The sequence below is a fragment of the Clinocottus analis genome, unplaced genomic scaffold (assembly GCF_023055335.1).
Source record: "Clinocottus analis isolate CAN_PGR_092001 unplaced genomic scaffold, fCliAna1.0.p SCAF_13, whole genome shotgun sequence".
In the NCBI taxonomy this organism is placed as follows: domain Eukaryota; kingdom Metazoa; phylum Chordata; class Actinopteri; order Perciformes; family Cottidae; genus Clinocottus; species Clinocottus analis.
The window spans coordinates 17,270,780-17,290,000 of record NW_027175854.1 but is presented as its reverse complement, the minus strand read 5'-3'; the positions used below and the strand labels follow the sequence as shown (position 1 = coordinate 17,290,000).

Sequence of the window (19,221 nt, the reverse complement as noted above, 5' to 3'; positions counted from 1 at the left end):
CGTCGTGCGTAAAGGTGATTCCAACTCTTATTACAGGCTATACATCACCACCACCACCACCACCACCATCATCATCATCATCCTCTCGCGAACAGGCCACGCTGACTGCGCGCGGTTAAATGTCGTGACACGCCGCCTCCGCCACAACAATCCTTTATGGCCTCTTGCATGTTTGGTTGCGCAAAACAATCTCATCGGACATTATTGATGTTACAGATGTTATAGTAATCAAATTATCGGCCTGTGAAGGGCCCCGCTATCAGCGCGCCGCGAGATGAATTATAGTAAAGGTCACAGCCCGCCGGGGCTTTGTGGAGGCGCGTGCACGGGGACGCTCAGGTGAGCGCGCGCGCAGGTACACACACGCTACACACACACATTCGTTCAGGGTTAAGGGCTTCCTGCGTCTCACGGGAGGAGGGGTCACCTTTTCTTTCTTTAAAAAGCAAACATTTACAGGTAACCGGAGCTTAACTTCCCATGAGCCTCTCTGGTGAGAAGAGACGGTTTTCAACACAAAATCAAACAAAACAAAATCTCTTCTTCTTCGGAGCTGTTGACTCCGTTTAAAAGAAAAAAAGAGCCTCATTGTTGTTCCTTCATCACCACGAACACACACACACACACACACACACGTTTATTTGAACTCAGAGCTCCATTAAAGCACCAAATTTGGATTCATCCGCCGCTGAAAATAGTCCGCAACAAATGCACAATTCCCTCCCGCTCATTCAATATAAAAACAGTAATGAACTGTTTTGGGAAATAACTTTTATTTATTTATTTATTTACCTGTTGACAGAATATTAGTGTTTATGTGATTTAAACAAGATTTAAAATGAAGCCGTTCATCCAGTGAATGTTAAAGAAAGAAAACATGTTTCTGTCACAGCAAACTTAATCATATCAGACTACTTTTATCTCTGCGCCCCTGTAATGAGCATTTACATGTTTAATTAAGTTCTACATTGCATTCCTCCCTGTGTTTGTAGATAATTTGCATCTTTTTTGTCAGCTGATGGACATTTGTATTTAGTTGCATGAAGGAAAGTTTGTGTTCCTTTCAGCCCGACAACATGAACTTAATATAACTACATTGTCGTAATCAAGGTTTTATGAGCTGAAATGAACTAAGAAATTAAGTTGATTTAAATAAGTTATCACGATATCATGTAATCAGGATACAAATTCCATTGAAAGATGATCAAACATCACATTTAATAACGTTTATTTGAGCAACTTAGCCGATTTAACAGAGCTGGTTATTATCAATATATGTTATGGATCGCGATATACGATTGAATCAGGACATAATTTTACTTTATAAACATTGAATTATCTCCTCGATCCGCATATTCATAACTGATAAAACCTCCTCTCAAAAAATACAAACGTGACAGCAATCAACTCCATATTCAGATATCAAGCCCTGGTTTTGGGTGTGAAGCGTCGCTGTCAGGGAGGGCCACATTAATCCAACGCAATTAGGTGTCAGAGTGTCAGTGTGATGGGAGGAGGAGAGAGAAAGAGAGAGAAAGAGAGAGAGAGAGTCCTAATCAGGAGAGTAAACTCCGCTATATTTCAATTTGGGAGCGCGCTCTTCCGCTCCGGAGGGCTGTGGCACCGGTGATAAATAAAAGGCCCGTTTACTCCCCCTGTTCGCCCGCCGCCCGGCGCCGTAATCACGGCGCGCGTTGGGACGGCGGACATAAATCACACGATTGGAAACGCCATGATTAGGGATGCCAAACTAAAAAACAAAACAAATGCAGCGTGTAACCTTGTCAGCCTCCACCCTCCCCCCCTCTCACCTCCACACACACACACACACACACACACACACACACACACACACGCACACACACTGGAAGCATCTTCCATGAGATGAAGCCCCCCCCCCCTCATTTTATCAGTTATGAATATGCAGATCAAAGAAACGGTTTCACATGTTTGAGGAGATAATTTAATGTTTATAAAGTTTCATCTTTCAATGGAATTGTGTCCTGATTCAATCGTATATCGAGATATCGTGATCCATAACATATATTGATAATAACCAGCTCAGGTAATCTGTTAAAATAAACAGTATTAAATGTGATGTTTTATCATCTTTCAATGGAATTTGTATCCTGATTACATCATATCGTGATAACTTATTTAAATCAACTTAAATTTCTTAGTTCATTTCAACTCATAAAACCCTGATTACGACAATGTAGTTTACTCAGTTGTGTTAATCTGATTACTGTGTGTGTGTCATGTTAACCTGCATTATATATAACAAATGTGTACAAAACTCTCTAAAATTTCACTCAAAACTGTTCATTTGTGGGAAAATTCATAATTTCACAGCTCGTTCTTTAGCCAGAGACTTCGTAGTTATTTTAACCCAAACCAGGAGCTAAAGCCTAATTAATAATTTCACATCTTTTCCTGAACCTCACCAGTTATTTGACGCGGTTCAGACTGTCTGCGCGTTAAGTTATCACGTGACGCTGGACTCTCAGAGGAAAAACACTTTCAAACTCTTTCTCCGCTTCTGTGCCAAATATTCAAAGCCGCGCTGCAGAACTCAAACACGTCGGCGGCGTTAAGCCCAGCAGGATTACCGCCTCCTCTCGTGTAATCCCCCTCAGTATTATGACACGTCTGGTTGAACCGATGTGACAAAAATAAAAAGGGGCTCACGACCCCTTTTCACATGGAAACCACCATGTTCCCCGAGCCGGTCAGAGTGCTAATTGGCTGATTGGAGTCCATTTATCTAATCCCTCCGCCTCTCCTCCGGCCCGCCAGTGGATTTGGGTGAAGTGCTGCACACGATCTCTATTCAAATATTTCCATATGACAACTGCTCCAATTAAAGGCCGGTGGCTTTTCTATTGAGGTCGCCTCAAAGGAGCGCCGCTGTGTGCGTGGCGCAAACAAAAGGATCTTTCCAGAGCATTTAACTCCCCAAAAGTGACTCCGCGGGCTCGACCCCGGGGGGCCCCCCTCTCAAAGGCGGTCTGTCTCTGGGGGGGTGCAGGGTGGATGGGCGTGGGGGGATTACATGCTGGATTTGGGGGATTTGGAGCGCCGCCTCGATTTCTTTTCTCGCGTGCGCTAAAGAGGCGGCTGCGTGGAAATTAGATGCGCATTTAAAAATCGGGGAGGCGCGTTTTGTGACGTCAAAAAAGCGACCGAAGAGCTGCCGGATAAATAAAAAACAAACCCTGCATGGCCGACCTGCCAGGGGTTAATTAAGCGCCCTCAAGAGGAGGAGGAGGAGGAGGTTCAATGCTCTCTACAGCTGTGCTTCCTAGCTCCTCCTCTTCCTCCTCTTCCTCACAGTTACACAAGTAGTACTTTTGACGCCGATAGTCAAAAGTCAAAGATGCTGCGTTCACTGACTGAAGGAAGAACAAGTTCTCACTGAACAAACTGGATAAAGAAACATGTGAGTCCACAGAACAATGAAGTGTTACTGAGCATCTGTCAGTGTCTTTAAAGCCTCAAACCAGAGATGAAGTCTTTAAACTTAACCAGAGCCCGACGTCTTAACAATGGTTGAGGATCCAAATCTTCTGGGATTATTTGGATAAACGTTGATAAAACCCAACGCTACTAAAGATTGAACCACTTGGCTCTCTGGTTCTTCACAGCTTCACCTGCAAACTTCTCCAATGTTTCATTTAAACATAAAATAAGTGTTTCATTTAGTCAGTATCTTTGGTTCAAACCTCCTGACCAAAAGGTTGTCACGACCAGTTTTTCCATCTGGAAAAGTTCTTAAAAAAAGCAAAGAAAGTAGTTCTAGCTCCAGTTTACATGCTGCTGTATAATCGATGCATCAGTATTAATGATGGACTCAAATATGAGAGAGATGAACTATTTTAATAAATGATCGTCTTCATCTGGTGGATTATTTGGTCCATGAATCAGAAAATGGAGATAAATCCACAATCTCACGGTCAAAATGTCCAAAAGCTCAACGAGGCGACTCTGAAATGACCAATATATATATATATATATATATATATATATATATATATATATATATATATATATATATATATATATATATATATATTGAATTTACAGACAAACAAACAATAGATGGGGGGGGGAGAGAGAGACGTAAAGAAAAAGAGAGGGGGAGAGATGGAGAGAGAGAGACATGAACACAGATAGAGAGAGAGAGAGAGAGAGAGAGAGAGAGAGAGAGAGAGAGAGAGAGAGAGAGAGGTAGAACAAGAAAGATAGACAAAGAGAAATAGAGAGGGAGAGAAAGAGAAAGAAAGAGAGAGCGAGGGAGAGAAAGAGACAGAGAGAAATATAGAAACAGACAGAGAGGTAGAACAAGAAATAAAGAGACAAAGAGGCAGAGAGAGGGAGAGAAAGAGAGAGGGAGAGAAAGAGAGAGAGACACTTCTCTGATTTCCAGACTCCGCTCTGGCTTTTATGATCATTGAAAGAAGCCGGAGGCGACGCAAAGTGTCTGCAGGCCGCGAGGCTGCAGCACTCTGCTCGTCACATACAGGTCTTCATTAGGAGTGTGTGTGTGTGTGCGTGTGTGTGTGTGTGTGCGTGTGCATCGCTGAGGTTTATGTGTCTTTTCTTCGCAGCACTAATACGCCACTATGTCAGGGGGAGTCTGTTTTAGTGCGGCGCTTTATGGCGGCCAAATTGGCGGCGAATGGGCCTCCGGAGCACTTTACCAGCACTCACCTCCTCCTCACCCCTTTTAACTTATTAACTTACATTAACTCGTTTCAACCCGTCAACAAACAGCTCGGCATCTGTATCGCAAATAAATCACGGCGGCGGGCGCGGAGGAAGCTGGGAAGCTTTTCTTTTTTCTCTTCACCTCCTCTAGTCACTATTAATGAAGCCCATCTCCCATTTTCTTTTCTTTTTTTCAGCGCGTGATCACTTTTTAATGCACTTGAGTGTTTTTTAAAGTGCAATCAAACGCTAATTAAAGGCTGGCGGTGGGTGTTGACCATAAATGCTCTTTTGTGCTTTCACTTTGGGAGAAACATAAGCATGAGTCAATTGTTAAATGCACCTGCAAGATGGCCTCTTTAAAAAAAAAGGGGAGGTAAACAATGCGGTGAAAGCCTCTTAAAGGATTTGAAGTTGTTTTTCTTTGCTTTCCTTTCTCTTTGAGTGACAGAGCAGATCCACAAGAGTCTAACGCCACATTTAAAGCTAATGATTTATACTTTATTATCGCAAAAATGTCAGGGATTCACCCTCGTGCCAGCGAGGAGATGTTTAACCGCAGAGCTGGAGACATGAACCTCGTCTCCTCCGCCGCTGCAGATTGATAAACGTTGGACACCGGGAAGAAAAAAAGAAAAAGGAAAGTGAAAAATCAAATCAGCAGAGCTGAATGTGTCTGTCCCTCTAATGAGCCGCTGATTGAACATTTCAGTGGGGAAACATGGAGTCATTAGTCTCCCTGCTCCGAAGAAGCATTTAAAAAGAAACTTCAGTCGGAGGAAGAAGAAGAAGAAAAAAATGTAATTACAATACAGGAGAAACAGGAATAGCTGTGAAGCATCAATCTGAGCATAATCACTACAATTACTGTTCCCACGGGTCTGCTGGAGTTACTCTGAGATTGTTTTGGGGGGAGAAATCGTATTTGTGCGCTTATGACACCTTTTCCCTTCAGATGGTCGTAGCATCTTCTCCATTAGCTTCGCAGGTCTGGGTTTTTTTTTTAAGTGAGGCGCGTTTAGCTCGGCGAGGGGGAGCCGCGGCCTCGGAAGATTAGCGGCGTTAGCGGCTTGTAAAATGGTCAGTCGGTGTGATTATTTATTGGCCCTTAATCAGTATTAAGAGAGGAAGCGTGATCGTTGAGCAGGCGGAGCAAACAGTTTATAAAAAGAGGAAAAAAAGAAAAGCCAAAGAAATAGTCCCTGAACTCTCTGAAGGATGTTTTTGGTTTCATGTGGGATGAATGTTAGTTATGAAGCACCTTCAAATGACCCCTCTGCCCTCAGACGCGCTTTACGGACAAAATAAATAATAGTTCTAGGATTCTAGAATGGAATTTTAGAATTCGAGAATTCCATTCTGTAACTCTAGAATGGAATTTTTGGAATTCTAGAATTCTACCGGGCCCTAATTAAATGGATGAATCCTATTGGCTGTGATGGCCGACATGAATACGTCATCCATGCAATCGCTCAGCTTCTTGTGAATTTAGCGGCGGTGTGAAGGTAGGTTTGTGTCTTTTTTTTTACCCGAGCAAATGTCTTGTCTGTGAGTAAATTATCTCCAAATCTTTGCCCTCAATTTAAAAAAAAAAAAAAAAAAAAAAAAAATGCTCTCTCCAAAAAAATTCTCTCTCCAAAAAAAAAAAAAAAAAATTCTCTCAAAAACAATTCGCTAAAATTTTTTTTGTCTTTCTCGAAAAAAAGCTCTCAAAAAAAATCCTAAATCCTCTCAAAACTTGTAATTTTTTGGATTGAGACTACAGTTTTTAATTTTGAGAGAACATTGTTTTTGAAAGAGTTTTTTGTTTTGGAGCAAATTTTAGTTTTTAAAGTATTTTTTTAATTTGAGAACATATTTTTTTTGGAGAGCGTTTTTTTTTTTTTTTTTGTGAGAGCAATTTTTGGAATTGAGAGCAAAGCTTGAGATTTAAATACAACGTTCTGCTTCGAGGCGACGCGTAACATTTCCACGTGAAGCCGAGTATCTGGTTGGTTCGTGAGAGATCACGTGACCGCCGTTCCCATGCCGCGTCACCGACAGCGCTTTATCGTACGTGGGGGGGGGTGAAAGTAAAAATCCGTCCTAATAAACGCAGGAAATCCATAACTTCTCAGCGTGGCAGGTCTGTGGCTCCGAGGTGCTGATCAGAGACGCGCCGGCTAATGAGAAGTTGCTCTCGGCGCTGAGGTCAGACAGGCGTTTCCTCAGCTGGGGATCCTCGGCTTCACCCCCCTCCTCCACCCTCGCCGTCCCCTCCATCCACTCCCTCTCTCTCCTCCCCTCAAACACAGGCACATAAGACCAACTGAACATCCCATCATGTCGCTGTGCTGCAGCCCAGAGAGGGAAAGAAATCAAGCTGTCACTGGGAGAGGTGAAGGGGAAGAGAGGCAGCACCCTGCGCTCTCATTCCCTCCCCAGAGCCTATTACAGCGGGTGCCAACACCGGGAGATGGATCGCACACACACAGACCGACACACACACATACGCAGAGACAGACACACACACCCTCTGTGCATCTATCGGCACGAGGACACCCTTGTGTTGAGTACGTTTTTTTGCTAATTTGCGCTAAACACAAAGAACAACGGAGCGCTGACGGTTAGCTTTGCAGGGTCATGAAGTATTGTGTGTACTTTGTGTGTAACTGTTCGCCAGAAGAAACTCAATTAAACGGCTTCCAGTATTTCAGAGTAGTGCAGCTCAGTTGGTCCTCTGGCTGCAAACTGTCACACATTTAAATCCATCAATAAAACATTTAAACGCAACATTTTGCTGTGAATATTTCGCTTTTTTTTCTCCTCCGGTGCAAAAAGGCCTTAAGAACATTATAGCTGCTAAACATGAAAAAAGCATCTGTCGGCTCTTACTCGCGTCTTTCTTATCGGTTTATTTTAATGCGGAACGTGTGATGTATGTTTGTCTCTGAGGGGTCCAGATGTTTCTCTGCATCAAAGCCTTAAAATAGTTAAAAACAGTGAGTGGAGCTTGTAGAACGTGTAAATAAGTTTGAAAACCATCCATGTGGCAGTGGATCAGGATGATGTGTGTGTGTGTGTGTGTGTGTGTGTGTGTGTGTGTGTGAGATGGGAACAGCTGGCTGAGGGAATGAGTACAGAGGGAGAGGTGATGGATGCGAGTGGAGCTCCTGTGACAGATGAGCTAACAGGTGTTCACCGCGGCCCTCAGAGAGACGCTATTTATGAGCCGGAGAAGACAGCCAGACGCAGAGCTGCTCAGAGCTGCAACACATCACGTCCGTCTGCACAACTTTACTTCCTCGACGGGCGGCTCGGCGTGGCTGTCGTCGGGCGGCGGGTCGGCTCTTTAAGTTCGCTAAAAAACAAGAAACCTCCGCGTGCATGAAAACGTTTTTACTCGTCATTCTCGCTGCGTCAAGAGGAAGCAGAGCTCCTGCTCGTGTGTGCCGCTCACACTCGTATAACAAGCTCTGCAGCAGCTACACACACATGGTTATGACTTTTAAATATAAGTGTACAGCAGGGGTCGGGGGCAGATATCATTTCCCCTATGTCAGTGTTTATTTTTAAGAAATATATACGTCTGGCTGCGCAGATACAAATATTTCTACTCTTTAAGTTTTGTGTTTAAATGAACAGAATCCTCTACAAGTGATTAGAAAATATATTTTTATTCTGGTTCTTGTCGACGACGTGAAAATGACGTCATTGTGCATGTGAAACGCAAAAAGATCCACGAGCTGTCGCAGCGCTGATAGAGGGACAATTTTAGCACAATTTATGTGTTTTAGATGCTTTAGAAACAGGAAGTTTCGAAGATATAAAATGTGTTCCAGCCAAATTAAATTGTTTACAAGAGTTTCAACGTCGAATTCATTTAATATTTTACTTATTTCTTTGACATGTGTCTGACTACCTGCACTACCAGCCCACCTTGAGGGGTGAACATTGTTATTTTGCAGCATTTTATCCATTCAGATAAAGTCTGGGAATGATTTTCCGACAGCAGGAAGCGTTGATCTGGGTTTTTTTTTTTTTTCAAAGATCGCTCCGTATTTATTTTCCCGCTTAGCCGCGTGACTCAAATGTAAAAAAACAAGCGAATAAAACCAGCAGCGGCTTCATATTCCTGCTCCACTGATGAGACATTTGTGTTTGTGAGACTCGTGAATCAGTTCTGGAATTAAAACAACGTTTGAATTTACAGGATGCTCGTTGGCAGATTCACACGTCGTATTCATTGTGGTTTACACGAGCTCGTTATTCCACGGCGATCTATTTTATTCACACTTTCACCTTCAGGATGTTTGCGGAGAATCGTGAACTAACGAGCCCAAAGACCTACTGACGCTTTAAAAGGAAACGCACCGGGCCGGGGCAATGAGAGGAGACGGGTAGGGAGCATATGTTGGCAGGTGGAGCGACAGATTCATCAAAATCATGATGTCATGAGTGCATGGGACGCAGCTCCTCCTGCCAATTAGCAGCGCTCATCATTAACCATGTTGTGTTTCAGCCACGTTCCTGTAAATGACGATAAATCACAGCGTGTTGGAGACACTGTCAGCTAAAATATACATACATATATATACACATATATATATGTATATATATATATATATACTGAGTGTGTGTGAATACATATATGTGGATATTTAAAGAGACAAATATTTATTCATTTTAATAAATTCACTTTTTATTGTTCAGGCAAAACGGTACAAATAAAAAGACCTTGTTGATTTAAGTCTAACATATATGTTTTTGGTTTTCTAAATAACATTATTCTCGTGTAGAAGGCACTTTAACAAACGTGTGGGGTTTTCTTTTGGAGGGGCAGTGAAGTGAAGGTAGGAATGTAGAATCGGGGACAGCGGCTCGTTTGGCGTTCATCACGCAACGAGATCCAAATTTCAAGGTTGATAATCCTTTTTTCCTCCACTTCTAGGCACTAAAGTCCGTCGACGCGACGCCGCTCGGCTTCGGACGACTTGGCAGCGATGTACTCTTTCTCCCAAAAAAATGTGCGTACAACTGTTTTGTACGTAAAAGCGTCCGGTCAGAAAAAGAGACGGCGAGTCGTGCGGCTGGCGCCCGCCGAGGTGCACGACCAGGTGACTGGATGGGGAGCGACTTATAAAAAAGGAAAAGGTAAAGGTCACGTGTTAAAAATCTATTCTTTCATGCCCTCTGTGTGTTTTTAAAAGGGGTTCACCACTTCACATAAAGGCTTCCACAAAGTTATCCCTGTGATTCAAGACGGTCTTTTCCAAATTACCAGGTACCATAATTATTCCAGTTTTATTCTCCGTGAGGGACGCGAGTATTTCTGTATTTCGGATTAAAAGTGTTCCTCAACCACAGAGATAAAATGTGTGAACTCTTGGATGAAGTGTGGTTCCCTTTTACCTTTTACTAAAGGGAAGGAGCGGGAGGGTCTCTACGCCAAGGCGAGGGCTTGTTTGAGGTCTCGGAGCAACATGGACGCCATGACGCTCTTCTCCGTGTTGATGGTGAGCAGCGCGGCGGCGGACTCCTTCAGCTCCAGCGAGACCAGGACCAGAGCGCCGCTGCTGACCGTCCGCCCGGCAAACCTGCAGGTGGGGAAGAGAACGAGGTCACAAAACACACAAAGACAGACTGACACTGAGCGCTGAAGGCAACGGAACTACTTTCTACCACAGAAATAGTCCGGGTAAAAACGGTTTTATCTGCAGGAACAGGTTTTTTTTTTGGAAAGAGACCAAACGTTGAACTGGTTAGGAAACAGACTTGTGTCTTTAGGACCTTCACGAGTAAACGAGACCTGCTGGAGACGTGGCAGCATCTTTTCCACAGCGAGCGGTGGCGCTCGCAGTACCGCGTTTGTCCACAATGGGGGCGCCAAAATCAACACAAAAAGGGAAAGTTTCTTGCGGTAACTTTCCTTTGCGTGAAGATGTTTTTTATGCTAAGCTAAAGGAGAAAGGAAAGGAAGCATTGAAGCACTTTTTCTTAAGATTTATAAAAAGTAACGCAGCTCCTTTAACGGCTTCCACTTGGACACAACAGACGCAAGTTTATGGATTCCCTTTAGTTGAAGTTAAAGTTAAATATAATAAAGATATGGTAACAATTGTTCTTCACTGGGCATGATGACGGGCCTGTTGGTGTCGGGTATTTCACATCTTATTATTTGTATTTGTAGACTGAAAGCCCACTTCATTATTTTATTTTAAATGTACATTAGATTACAGTTCTATTCTTGCATAAAGCAGCAACGTGGTCGATGATCAGTAACTTACAACAAACTCAAAATGAACTTGTTGCCCGGCCGGCAAACACTTAACTCACATTTCTCCCCCCGAACCTGAAAAGTCGTCCCGTTAGCAAACCGTCCCGACGCCTCTCGCCTCGTAATCACTCTAAACGAGCGAGCGAGACAAAAGAAGGAAAACGACGTGACAGGAAAAATAGAGCGCCGAGCAACAGACAGTCCATTATTCCCGCTGACTAAAGAGCCGTGAGGGGCGGGACACGCCTTCCCTGTCAATCAAACTGTATTTAGCCGGGTGTTTTTTTTATTTTATGGACTGTGGCGGTCTATGAGTGTGTGGGAAGCCTCTGGACCAGTATGATGGGACGACCCCCCCCTGCCCTCCCATGCGTCCGTCCCACCGGCTCCCTCCGGACCGTCGGGGAGGATCCTTGGTCCGGTGTTTCCTTGGAGACCGTCCCTGCAGACCGAGGGCGAACCCGGGCACACATGGTCCCCATTGAGGGCTCTAACAAGAGGCAGACAGGGGCTGTGACCCGGCGTGACCCTCTTTGAGGAGCGCCGGAGCCGAGCGGAGCCCCCTCTGCATCTCTTCAGGCCTCGCGCGGTCGACTCCCAGCCATCTGCCTCCATTTAGCACGACATCGCCGCAACAAAGGCCCCTCCTCCTCTTCCTCCTCCTCCTCCTCCTCCTCATGGCAGCCTGCTTAGGCCTGACAAACAGCCCACAAAGAGCCCCACTTAGGCCTGACTAAAGCCTGTGAAGAGCCCCCCCCCCCTCCTGCAGGACGGCCTGTGGGAAGAGCGGCGTGCTGCGCGGCGCTATAGCACGTCCACCAATTAGCACGCACACGTTAAAGAGGGGAGGGCGCACACACACACACACACACACAGAATGAAAAGCCGGCTCACAAACCCAGTGTGTCTGGGCGGGTCTCTGGGGAGCTGCTAAATTACCATCAACAGAGGAGAAGGGAGTTTATCAGGGAGCTCTCAGGGAGGAGAGAGAGAGTCCTCCTCGGGCTTAATTAAAATATTAGCCACTTCAGCAGGAAACACAAGCCATTCAAGAAGAGGATTAATTTCTCTCAACAACGCCAACCTCTTTGCTTCTTTAAATAATTCAGAGGGCTGTGCATCAATTCAGGATCACTAATTGTGGGGAATCGACGACGCGTCCGCTCGTCATACTTCAGCTTTTAAAACACGAAGCAAAATAATCGGATTAATGCAGAAATGTTTTATTCCCATGTAACAAACTAGTGTAAACTAGTGTGTAAACACACATCCCCCCCCTCCCCCCCTCTGCCCCCTCCGCTGTCAGCAGCTTAAGGTGTCTATGTGCTCCCTGTGGCTTTGCTAATGGATTTAGGATATAAATCTATCATTTACTCGGCCAGTTAACACTACCCCGAGGCTGCTTTCATTTCGTCTCCGGAGACGCCGCTCTGGGCTTTTTGTGCACGAGTTGCAACACGAGCGAGTGAAAAGAAAAACAAGAGCCGGTTTGCTTTGAATATTTCTGGCTTTTGCGGGTTTTCGTCGGATCTGCGTCACGTCGCAAAAACACATCGGGGCATCTTTTTTCGGTGTGCGCAGATTAAGGGGACGAGCGGGCCTTAACCGGGTCATTGGTATTCCCCTGCACTCTTCCCATGCTGGGCTAAACGCTGGATTAATTGCGGCGTATGGAAAGAAAAGCAAAGCATAACCCCTGGACTTAGAGCGGGCGGATTGGCATCGATCGGCGGGGCGGCGGCGGCGGCTAAGCATCGCTCTCCAATTATCTGTGATTCTCCTCAGTGCAGAGAGCCCCGTGTGTGCCATCTGCCTCCCTCCACCCCCCTCGAACACAAAGTGGGCTTTCACCTTTACATTCACCCCCCCTGCAAGACGCAGAGGATCCTGCAACCGAGAATCCAGGACTTAACAAAAACACTCGAGCGAGGTTCAGGGAAGGAAAAACCTCCTCGCGCACGATGTTTCTACAGAAAAGGCGGAGGCCAAACGCACGACTGATGGATCCTGGTCTTCGGCCAGGTGGACAAGTGTCCTTCAACCGAGTGGTCAGCGAGGCCAGACCGAGCAGACTCCGACCGGGCAGATGGCCAGAGCTATTAGCCCCAATTAGAAAGGAGGAACCCCTCCACGCGTCTCCAGAGCTCGGGCCATACGGACAGAACTGCAGCGACCGCACTCGAGAGAGAAAAGGGGGCAGACGGGGAGGACGAGCGGGCTGATGGGAAATGAGACGGGAACGTCACATCCCCGCAAGCTCGCTCTTTTGTATGATCTGAAGATAGATCATATGCCGCACTGTCTGCGGAAAGCGATCCATAATAAAGAGAGCAGACGTTTAATTAGTCAGCTTATAAATGACGGCCAATTACATTTTAAACGGGAACAAGGATTCAACTTCAGCGAGGAGAAAACAGCGTTCCGAGAAGCATAATTTAATTCTATCAAAGTGTAAAGTAAAGAGAAAGCGTAGCTTATAAATCAAGGGGTTCAGGTTTGTTGTTTTTTTCCCCCTCCCCTTAAATTAGGCTCTAACCAGAAGGATTGGCAACGCATGCAAAATTCGATCAAATTTGCTTTCAAACGGACTGAAAAATAGAGCACATTTATTCTATTCCGCCTGTTTAGACATAAACAAGAACAGCGTTTTCTACATTTGCTTTCCTGCTTGATTTATTGCCATCCTCCTTTCCAGCAATCAATTTCTGTGTTTCAGTGGCATCCCCCCTCCCTCCCCCATCTCTCCCCCCTCACACCCACCAACCTGCCCCCCCCCTCCCCTCCTCCCACCGACGCCTGTTTGGGAAAAGCAGTGCTGCACCCTGCTGATAGAGCAGAGGAGTGCAGGAGGCTGTCGCTTTGTCAAACTGAGCCTCTAATACCGCAATCTATTCCCCGCAAAGCGCCCGAGGTCAGCGTTAAAGCACAGGTAATGCGCACGCTGAAGCCAGGTGGTTCTACTCTCACCGCGCCGAAGCCCAGGTGCTTTGTGGGGGTTTTTACCCCGGATTACAGGGCGCTTTCTCCGGAGGGATCAGAGGAGAAAAAGAAGGTCGCGCATCACATTTAATGCCGAGTGACCTCCACAATAAGCTCTCAGTGGGTGCATCCGATCAGATCGATCACTCTGAGAGTGTGTGTGTGTTATTCAAAGTACGCACAGCAGAAACACACAAAAAAACCCTCCATGACTGAAATCACCGGCGCTAAAACGATTAGTCGACTGGCAGGAATTTAATCAACAACAATTAATTGTTTCAGTCATTAATCAACAAAGAGAAGGAACATTTTCTGGTTGCAGCTCCTGAAATGTGAGGATTCTCTGTTTTGTATGACATTTTATATTTGACAGTTTGGACATTTAAAGCAATCATTGTTGACTCTGAGAACCTGCGTTGGGCATTTTGTTTACTTACACTAATCAACAAAAGAATCCACAGACTAATACAATGTGAATATAACCATAGGTTTGAGCCTTAAATAAGAGTAGTTTAGGATCCAAAGTCTGCATACAAAGAGAGGTAAATGTAAATAAAGATTAAAGCACAATAATAACCGATATTTAATGCTACATTTCATTTCTTTGGTCTTATTTTGTCTGACTAACTAATCAGTTTACCGCAACAGAAAAGGAAGAAAGAGACCTTTGAGAGGTTGAAACAAAGAGTTTAGAGATGAAAAACTGTTGCAGATTAACTCTACTGACTCATTAAATGATGCTAGCAGCTCTAATCTGAATAATACAATAATCACACCGGTTCATTTATTGAACACGTGCCGTCACCGGCGACAAATCACGAGCGTGAACAGTCGGATTTAGAGATCTTTGCGACGGATTCTCAAAGACGAGGCTGTCAGACCTGCCCGGCTACGTCTGAGGACGACCTCCTCCTCCTCCCTCTTCCTCCTCACTCCTCCTCCACTCCCTCCATCATCTCTAATAAATGGACCTCCCATGGACAGCGTGGAAGAACCGGTCATCACCGGCCGACAACATGGAAGACAGTGTCTTCATTATTCTGAGACGGCGGGGGCGACGCCGGAGCACCGTCTTCCTCTCGCCGCCGTCACGGCGGCAGGAGGGAGATTGATAGCGCGGCGTCATTTGAGCTATCGGTTATTCTGAATGAAGTATGGGCTTATTGGACGCGGGCCTCTCCCGCTGGCCGACATTGATTTCCACTCACTCCCTTCGAGCTTCCTGTGTCCTTGTGCTGCCGTCGCCCTCTTCTTCTTCCCCCTCTCTTTCTCTCTCCTCCTCCACCTGTCCCTTTACTTATTCCTACACGTTTCCTCCCTTTCCTTTTTTTACGACATCGCTCAAAGCCGACGTAAGGAAAGGAAGCAAGGGGGGGGGGGATAGAGAAAGGACGCAGAGAGAGAGAGAGAGAGAGGGATGAGGACGGAGCGTGAGAGAGACAAAGAGGAAGTGAAGGAGAGACAGCGGCGCGGAGGGAGAGAGAGACAGATGGGGGAGGCGAGGTGAAGGAGAGAGACAGAGCAGGAAACAGAGGGAGAGAGGGAGGTGTAATTATCTATCAGGTGTTCGGGTGTGCGTGACAGAGGAGGAAGCTCATTAGCACACTCTGTGTACACCAATTACACAGCCAGGCTTCTCGGGGCATTCCCCTGGCATGTCTGAGAGAGAGAGGCACTTCCACCCTGATGCACGCTGGAAAACACACATTGTGTATCATCCATAGGAAAATACACATCTTACAATACTAGGATTGTGGCAATTCTTGTGTCTGACTTGCGTGCCTGCAGCAACCAGCCAGGTAGCCGTTTGCATCCATGTCTGTCCAGTCATCGTCTTTTTTTATCCTCTTAGACATTTGTGTGAATTTGGCGTAATTTGCATAAGAAATATTGAGTTATGGCCATAGTGACGTTTGAGCATTAAAGTTTCATCTTCTAGACTTGAAGAAAGTTCCTGAGATATCGCGTTCACGATAAAAAAACATGATCGAAGGCGACAAACATTATTCATAAAGATGCTCTTTTCATTATTATTCAGTGTCTTTGCAAATGATTCCCACCAGAGATCATTCAGTTTATTTTGTATTACTCATCTGTCTCTTATTTGTATATTTCTTTTCTTTCCCAGACAATAAAAGTGTATAAAATAGAAGTCATTATATATAATATAAATAATATATATATTATTTCTAATATATATAATAATATTATTTCTAATATTTATATATATAATAATATTATTTCTAATATTTATATATATAATAATATTATTTCTAATATATATATATATATATATATATATATATAACATTATTTATAATATAATATATATAATATTATTTATAATATATATGTATATATTATAAATAATAATATATATCTATATTACAAATAATATTATATACACATATATCTATATAGATATCTATATATCTATATCTATATATAGATATAGATATCTATAGATCTATCTATATCTATAAATCTATATCTATCGATATATATATCTATATAGATATATATATCTATATAGATATATATATCTATATAGATATATATATCTATATATCTATATATCTATATATATCTATATATCTATATATCTATATATATATCTATATATCTATATATCTATATATATATATATATATATATATATATATGGAGATGAGGAGTTGGAGGGTAACTGGGTCGAGGACGCTCACCTGTGCAGGTGGTCCGGGCCGGACGAGACCACGCCCACGTTGGCCACCGACAGCACCTGCTGGGTGACGGCCTGCCTGGAGGTGTTTGCTGTTGCCATGGTGACGGTTGCAGAGGTCTCGTTCATGCCCAGCAGCTTACCTGATGGGACGCGAAACGTTCAGCCGGACGCGCACAAACAGAAGCTAAAACACGCAGCAGACATGTTTACACTGTCACCGTGAAGCGCTACGGTATAAAAGAAGATTTTGAGGACTGAGCAACAAGGTAAAAGAGAATTTGTTGGCCACTGAAATCAGCAATAAATGCAGAAAACAATCTCTTCAAATTGAAGGCAAATGGCCGGTTCATGTGCACTTAGTAATGAACAAGGATTTGAGAGCAAGAATAGAGATAAATATGCACAAGTTAGGTAAAAAATAAAAGAGCCCTCGAAGGCAAATATAATGAAAAAGCTGTAAACTGAAATAATTAATTGACTTCACTCAATTGGTATAAAGCAGCAATTTGCCGGAGAGTTGTTCCACTCTGTTTTGTGTCCGAGTGCGAGGTGTATTCAGCGGAGCTCAAAACACGGCGAATGAAGATTAATTAAGGCAGAAGCAGCATTAAGCACGCACTTAAAAGCCCGCTGATGGCTCGGATATGAGCGCGCTCTCCGCTCTCAATAGCCGCCGCGCGGCGCAGCGCTACAGGTGTGCGTTTGTGGAGGAAACGCCGGTAAGTGCTTCGTAAAGAGGGCCGCGTGCCGCTTTAATGACAGCGGCGAGGAAATGTTTGTTAGAGGCGGGCTACGAGGATTTAATGCCGCTTCATAAATATAACTCCAGAACACTGCACACAAAAGGAAAAGTCCAGTTTAAAAGATGAACAAGCTTTATCGTCGTCTCCGAGCCGCTAACAGCTCCTGTTTCACATTCACATTCAATTTAAAGGAAAGGTGTGGCGATATATTTTTCCTTCGGTCAACATGCATGTATTTATACACGTTTAAAAATATAACGTTGTAGTTTTCTTGGCTGTAAATACAGTTAAAATACTACAGAGCCCAAAATGTCTGGAAAGTTATTTAGATGAAGTCAGCTGTTTCATGGACAATAACAACAATATATTGCATGTATCAAGCTTCATGCATTCATCACGACAATTGGAGAAAAGATTACGGTGACTTGGGAAATTTCCTATTTGAGACCCACCCGTCTGGAAAATGTCCTTCGTAGATGTAAGAAAAGCTAATTTATGTGTTATTTTGTCACTTGAACAAGCGCTCGCTCACTTTAATAATAACATTGCAGGAAATTTGCCTTTCATAGCAATGTACATACATGTAAACAAGACTTTATCAGAGCAGTTTATGTGTGACACTCTATACTTTAATATTTCGTTCGTGCTTTGAAGCTCATGAAAAGACTTCTCACCTTGCTCGTGGCTGAAGTCCTGCTCGGTCATGGTACTGGGCATCAGCAGCTCTCCCACCGCCGGCTGGATGGACACACTGAACTGGTCCTCCTTGGTGCTGAGGAAAAGGGAAAATAAACGTATTTACAGGATCTGACATGAAGCAGGGATCTAGGTTGCAAGATATCAGACCTCGTGTAAGAGCACGTTTCACATTTTCACCTCAACTTTCTCCTCCTGTTTTTTCTCACGGGTTTTCCTGATGAACGCGCTGCACTTTAGCATAATTAACGTCCCAATAACGCCACATGAGGCGCCGCCTCTTGCCCCGTATGTCGTCAGCTTTCCAAGATCCATGAAAAGGAAAATCGAGGATTTTTAACCATTTGAACTGCTCATGACTCCTCGCGTTCGAACCGAAGAGAAAATGAAAAATACGAGAGTTTTAAAACATTTTGCGTGACTTTTTATACTTGAACCTTTAAGCATAAAACTAAGGAGACGGCGTAAAGCAAACCAAACATGCTATCGTGCTACACACTCATTGTGTTGTTATTGTGTTGTTTTGACATGTTTATGGACGATGACGTGCGGCACAGTGTGCGTGTGCTTTGTGCACTTGTGTCTATTCATGCTTCGTTTGTGTATTAAATGTTTCTCCTCTGATTGCCATTGGCACGGTTTGCAAGGCATTTTGGGTCGGATTGATTCCCCTCCCTCCCCACCTTCTCCATCCTGAACAGATTTTCTGATAAGGTTATTGATCAGCTGAGCAGCGGCGCCGATGGCATTCAGCAGGTTGATTTGAGCCGCGGCTGATTACTGGCGTAATAATTGTTATCCCAGTGAACCCGGATCAATCGCGGCTGATGTCTCACCTGGGAGCGCCGGCACAGAGCCGGGAGGAAAAGGAGAATTACCCACCGAGCAAATGAGAGAGGGGGGAAGAGGAGAAAGGATGCAAATGAACGCAAGAGGAAGAGACGCGTGAGGGAGACGTGAGTGGTAGTGAAAAAGATGTGCAACTGAAGGTCGGAGAAAAAGAAGAGAACACACTTGATATGAGCGAGTGTCAGGTTGTCTCACCACAACTGGAAGTTGGCTGCTTGTGTCGAGTCGCTGAAGTCAATACCCATGGAAACCGTCATGGAGGCCTCTGGCTCCAGCCGCTCTGGGAA

General features: G+C 44.3%; 1 protein-coding gene across 2 annotated transcripts in view; it reads right to left on the bottom strand.

Moving 5' to 3' along the window:
* Window positions 1–9,399: 9,399 nt before the first annotated feature.
* ap3b1a (adaptor related protein complex 3 subunit beta 1a) overlaps window positions 9,400–19,221 on the bottom strand; it is a 49,807-nt gene continuing 39,985 nt past the window's right edge. For both annotated transcript variants that reach the window (XM_068574411.1, XM_068574410.1), the window contains exons 24-27: window positions 19,130–19,214; window positions 18,064–18,161; window positions 16,648–16,786; window positions 9,400–10,283 (exon numbers count right to left, since the gene is read on the bottom strand). In XM_068574411.1, coding sequence (XP_068430512.1) covers window positions 10,130–10,283; window positions 16,648–16,786; window positions 18,064–18,161; window positions 19,130–19,214 — 476 coding nt within the window. In that variant the 3' untranslated portion in view covers window positions 9,400–10,129. The remainder of the gene's footprint in view (window positions 10,284–16,647; window positions 16,787–18,063; window positions 18,162–19,129; window positions 19,215–19,221) is intronic.